The sequence below is a fragment of the Mesitornis unicolor genome, unplaced genomic scaffold (assembly GCF_000695765.1).
Source record: "Mesitornis unicolor isolate BGI_N332 unplaced genomic scaffold, ASM69576v1 scaffold11097, whole genome shotgun sequence".
Classification (NCBI taxonomy): Eukaryota; Metazoa; Chordata; class Aves; order Mesitornithiformes; family Mesitornithidae; genus Mesitornis; species Mesitornis unicolor.
The window spans coordinates 100,597-106,926 of record NW_010197134.1 but is presented as its reverse complement, the minus strand read 5'-3'; the positions used below and the strand labels follow the sequence as shown (position 1 = coordinate 106,926).

General features: G+C 46.1%; 1 protein-coding gene across 1 annotated transcript in view; it reads right to left on the bottom strand.

Moving 5' to 3' along the window:
* TMTC1 (transmembrane and tetratricopeptide repeat containing 1) overlaps nucleotides 1-6,330 on the bottom strand; it is a 128,517-nt gene that overhangs the window by 33,525 nt on the left and 88,662 nt on the right. The window contains exon 10 of the mRNA XM_010188706.1: nucleotides 2,143-2,256. Within this exon, the coding sequence (XP_010187008.1) occupies nucleotides 2,143-2,256 (114 nt within the window). The remainder of the gene's footprint in view (nucleotides 1-2,142; nucleotides 2,257-6,330) is intronic.

Sequence of the window (6,330 nt, the reverse complement as noted above, 5' to 3'; positions counted from 1 at the left end):
TAGGGAAAGTGTAAGTGCAGAGAGATGAGGTGGCAGGACCAAGTAATGCAGCTTCCCAGGGATGGAGCCAGCAGGAGACTCCTGACTCCTGGTCTGCAGTGCTGGGTCAGATAGCGAACATACAAGGTGGGAACACACTCACTCGCTTTTCAAAAGTGCCAACTAATCCTGAAAGTACTGAAGCAACTGGAGCACTAGCACCAGTGCCACGGAGAGACCGAGCACCTGGAGAAGAGCTCGGTCGGTTGGTTCTGTGTAGCTCCAAGCCCCAACAAGGCTTCAGACGCTCTATCAGCACAAACCACGCCATCTAATAAAACTGAGGAAATGTTTGCAATCAGTTCTCAAAACAGACTCTTTCATAATTGAAATACTGCAGAGCAGAAGACAGCATTATAATGATAATAAATGGGTGCTGAGTCAGAGAAGAACATAATCTTTTGGCAGCATTTACACAAGCAGAGGCAATGTTGGTAGCAGCAGTTACGTTACTCTGTGTACTAGCATGTTCACTGCAGGGCTTGGATAGTATCTGCTAGTCCCTCTTCTTTTTAACTTGCAATGGCCTTTTCTGGTAAATTGGAGAATATTTGGAGACTAGCTAAAGGAACAACTGAAGGACTGCAAAAACTTGCACACCACTGAAAACGCCAGCAGCTACATCAGTGGGTTGGATCAAGAAGCAGGTTAAGGGAGCAATTGATCACTCTACGGAAAATAGATTTTTTGGTAATGGGTTCTTCAGTGTGGCATTTATAGGTGAAAACAAAACCAATGACTGGAAGCTGATGTTAAACAAAACAGACTAAAAATAAAGGAGGACATTTTCAACAGCCAGGGTAATTAACCTTCAGTACAATTTATTGACGGTTGTGCTGGATTTTCCATTCCTGGAAACATTAAAAAAATAGGACGGAGGTTTTTCTAAATTACTTTCTAAATACCCACTGTGGTAAAACGGAACAGGATGCTGCTCAAAAAAGCCTAAAAATCACCTTCACCCAGGTTCAGGCCCTCCTTGATGACAATGAACTCCTGTCCTCTCAGCTTAACCCGGGTGGGTCAGGAGCCCTTGGAGAGCCATTGGTATAACCCTGTCAGCTGGCCAGAAGACAAAACATAAACGTTAATTTCTGCAATTTCCTGTTGTACCATGTGTTGCACCTCCTGACGTGCCCTATGGAGCCAGCTCTGCCCTTGCTGTCTATCCGAGCCACTCCTCACCTTGTCTGTCCTTGCCACATGTGCCTGTTTTTCCAAGGACACTATATGCACCCTCAATGCTTGCTTTCCTTTGACAATCCCTTCTTTTCCCTGCACTCATTCCTCTGAGGGACTTTCTCCCAAACCCTCAGGACCACAGGAAAGAAGAATTGGGAACTGGGGGAACCTGCTTGCTGCATCAAATGCACTGATGGGAGCAGTGAGTGGAGGGAAGCTGCTTGCGTGGTCAGGAGGGTCCTTCAGAGATGGCACAGGAGATGTCCCATATTACAGCCCAACCTCAGGCCCAGATTTACCATACATCTACGGGCAAGGCAATTCACCCTCCTGCTTCAGCTTCCCTCTGCACAGAACCGCAGTAACGGTATTCACCCTGCTACTGTACAGGAACGTTTTCAGGATCAATTAGTTTAGTGTTCATGCAAAGCTCTGTGGACAGAAGCCTCAATACAAGTAGTAAGTACTATTATTATTACTGTACTTCAGATGGCTACAGCACTGGCATTTTCCAGGCATGCACCATTAACAATTTACAAAGATAAATGGCCCAGGAACCTGAAAATGCATTTATGACAACTACCTCCTGCTTACCAGCATACATTCAGCCAAGTAAATGACACCTCATTGCTCAACGCGTAGCTATGGTAACGTTTCTATCTCATATATTGAAGTGTGCACACAAACACACAAACACACACACACGTACACACACATGTGGAGCTGGAGCGAAGCCAGGCTGCCTCATTTAATGACACACAAACACCAAGCCAGGGAACTTTCCCAGTCTCCAAAAGCCAAGCTGCCCCTCAGAAGCCAAGGGGTGAGAGGCAGGCAACCCACTCCATGCCCAGCAGGGAAGGGCTGGGCTAACAGCAGGCTTCACCGCACAGCCCTTCACCAGGCCCTCAAGGGACTTACTTGAGAGCAGTTTTGTAGTGGTAGATCGCCTCAACGTTACGGCCCTGGTCTTTCAGAAAATTGGCATAGTTGTAGTGCACCTTGGCGTTGTGGGGCAGGGTCTTCACTCCTGAGCTGCAAAGAGGAACAGAAGCAGGAGACGGTGTTAGCAGCCAGGCTACCTCACCTTCCTCCAAGTCTACCTTCTTCTCATGGTCCCTTTTTCTGAAAAGGTTGTTTAGATTTTGAGCACCTTGTCACCTCCTGCACACTCGTGCCAACACAACTCACGTTACAAGCCCAAACTTGCCCCACGCATTATCAAACCGCGTGCCCCGGGTGAACATAAATATATGGCAACAATTCAACTTGTCCTGGCTGGTGTCACCGCAAGCACCTCTAGCACCAACACTGCAACGCTCCCTGTGGCCAGATGCTGTCGCATTTCAAAATCTGAACTATTAAATTGAAAGACCCTGAAAAGGCTAATATTTAGAGGGGAATGTAGGTAGTACTTTCTATAATATAGCCATAACAGGCTCCCTACTTAAACTTGAGTGTCACGAAGCACCTTATGAAAATCATGATTGAAATCTGTCAGCCGGCGGGACCAGACTGAGATATCTCTTCCATACGCATCAGCCACTAGAGGGGATGCATAGCATAGAGTACCCAGCCAGTACGTATACACCACTTAGCAGAGTATGGCCAGGAGGTGAGGGCTAATGGGGCTCTTGCCCTTAGCTGGCAAGTTGTACACTCTCATGTTATAACACATTACTGTGGGCATGTGGCTGCACAGCCACCCCATCCCTCCCCCTTCATGTCCTTTGCCACAGAGAGTGGACTCAACATTTGGAATTAATAATGAGGGCACAAAGACAAAAGCTGAATAGCAAGCATATGCTTATTTACTTAATTGAGAGCACAGAAAGCAAGGTACACCTTGCAGAAATGTCGCTTCAAGGTTAAAGAGAGAAAGAAATCGCAGGAGCACGTATGCCATGGAAACATTTCCCTGCAAGAACCCAGAGAAGTCAGTACTCTGCTTAATGGGAGAATCCTTTCCAGCACATAAATAGGGGCTCTCTGAGGTAATGGGAAATAAGGATGGATAAATCTGTTCAAGTAAAGGCAGACAAAGTGCTGTTTCTTGTTCACAAGCAGATCACTGCCAGCTGGTGCTGTCTTTTCTTCCCCGCATCATCTCTGGCTCTCCTACCTCAGGTAGGAAAAACAGGGATTAGGAAATTCCCTTGTTGCTTTGCCTTGTCTGTCTCTCCTGTTTAACTCTGGTAGGCAAAGAAGTCGATCGTGATGCGATGGGGTCACACACAGCCCCTATAGTGGGGTGCACACCCTCTCCCGTGTGGAGAAGGCACCCAGAGCTGCGGAAACCTTTTGTCAGGGATTTCATTGTAAAACAGCACTGGAGAATGATAGGGGCAAACAAGATATCTTTCAGGTTATCTGCAGACAGTGGTGTCAAGCGTCACCAATGTCTACTTGTGAGAGCTTCCAAAGCTTCGCTCACGGCTACCTTACAGAGTTCAGCACAACACAGCCACGCTTTGCCTACTGAAATTAAAAATACACCTTGCATTTGGCTTCCTTATCACCAGGTACTTCCAAGTTACTTACTGGGAGCACTGCAGGAATAAGACATTTTGTGACTAATCGCTGAATTAAATCAGTTAATTGATGCTATTCTTAAGAGAATGATTTTCTATATTAGTTTTCACAAAGATATACTGCACCAGCAGCAAGTAATGTGTGACTGCTGTGGCTGTGTTAATTTCCATTGGCCTTGGGAGCTATTAACTACACACTTACAACCTCTGGGCATTACTGGAATATTAATTCTTATACAGAGAGGGTTTCATTACGTGAGCACCAGCGTTACAGGCAGAAACGTGGACAGGCACTCAAAACTGCTGCTACCTCAGAGCTGTGTGCAAGGAGTTGCTGGCTCCGCTACAGCCCTGCTGAAACAGAGCGAATGGAGTTAATGGTGAGGAGTACATTACATATGCACAAGTACTTCAGTTCTAATGAGATACAGTTTTAACAGTAAGATGCATGTGTTTAAATATTTTAATTCTGGACTGTTTGCCTTTAAGTAGAATTTATTATTAGTCCTACTGCTCCCATTTATTAAAATGTCACTAATAAAGCTGCTTTCATCTGCACGCTTTGGGTAGGGGGGGTGACACACGAAAGACAGAAATTGGTTTGGGTTCTTAGGATGCTCTCTTCTGCATCACACCGCTCGCACTCCCTGACCTATTTATTCTCCTCACACGGGTGTGGAGGAGGTGTTTCATTTTGCAAATGCACATACCAATGACTGGAGGCTGCCTGGTGTCTCCGCACTGTGGGAAGTAGTAGCAAACACAGCCCTGGACGTGGAGGGGATTTATTAGGAGAGTTTAGGCAAACGCTCCTGCTAATTGATTCTTGACTAGTCGAGAATGCAGTTTGCTCGTTGACAGAGGAAACAATAACGTTCATAATGAAAGCCAAGCAGGAAAGGGTGGAGTATAAATAACAAAGCAGAACACAATGTTTTTCCATTTCTGCTTCCCGCAAGGCCCCAGCCTCTCACAATTTCAATCTAATTTTCCAACATGCTTTTCCAAACTCTCCTATTTCCCTCCACCCCAGCCCAGCATACATGTGCCCTTCTGAAAACCTATGGCACCGATCTGGCTCCAGCCAGAAACAAGCCCGCTGAGGTCAGACGTCACTTCTCCAGAGGACTTCCTTCCCTTTTGACTTCTACGACAGCAGTAAGTGACATAAATGGAAAATAAACAACAGGGAAACCATTTTACGTAACACTTCCTCTCCATGGAAGGGCAAAAGCCTATTAGCTGTAAATCATTGAAATAAAATACCATTGCCATTTTCCAACCTCAAATACCAACATTAGCCAAATCCCACTTGTGGCTTGGGAAAAGTCTCCTGTGATCCCTCTGTTGTTTTCCTAAGTGCCTGTTCTGCTCTGCAAAGTGACTTGGTGCAGGGCAGAGGCTTCATCGATTTTCTGTGATTTCCATATGAAAAGTGCTCACTTTACAAGGAAATGAGGCCACTCCTGTCTCAGCAGGAGCCTCGGGAGACGGATGGGGTCTCCTCTGCTTTGGGAATCATTATCATCTATAAAGGTTCTCTACAGCAAATTACTCTCTGGATGACACAAACAACTGCTTTTCTTGGTCTCCTACCCTTGCATTGATTTTCACAGGTATCAATGCTGGGCTGTATTAAGCTATTCTATACAAGATGCGCAAAATACTATAGGACTTGCTCTCCTCAGCTGAGCTAGCTTTTGAAATTAACAAAAGCACAAAGCAGTAAATGCCACCTTCGGGGCTGGGTCGGTTTTTGCAAATGACTGAAGTCAGCAGAGCTGGCTTGGGAAGGAAAACTGCTGACAAAGGAAGTGCCACTTTTATACAATTCCTTTGCTGGTTACAACTGCGTTTCCAGGCGCTGTCACAAACGTGGGCAGTGCACGCAGATGCTTTCCAGGAGCAGCAGGAAACGTGGCAGCTTCACAAACCTTGACAAGGTCGGTACAGCAGATACAGAGGTGAGCCCACAGCCCTAACCTGGTTTCAGACATTAACACTGACGGTCAGCTGGAGCCTGACCTCCTGGCCTGTGCATTCGCTCTATAGGGTAGATATTCAACAAGCAAGCCCTCCTTGCCCACCTGCCAACACACTAAGACAAACTACCTGGGTTTTATTGAAATCTATTGGAATAATATGCCTCAAATAGCTAGATCTCTATATATTTGGCCACTTCTTATACTTGTGGTTCTTTTGCTTCCCATTTAGTCCTGGCATATATGCTTGTGCCCCTCTGTGGAGACGCAGCATTTCCTCAGACAGCAGCATCCTCCCCTACACTGATCCTTTCAGCCAGGACTCAGCAGGATTTCTGTATCCAGGAAACTTAGCTCCTGAGCTGGAGCCCGAGAGTCAGTGAGGCCCAGGAGCAGAGATGGCAACAGCACTGACACTGGCAGCACAATGTTAAAGTGGGGTAAGCCGTGACAACGGGACAAAATGGGGTACAAACACAAAACTGGTAACATGCTGAGTACATAAATGTCTTCTGGATGAGCACAGAGAAAGTGTGTATAACAGAACAGTCTCAGCCAAGGGAATTGAGATAGATAGATAGACTCTGAAGAAACAC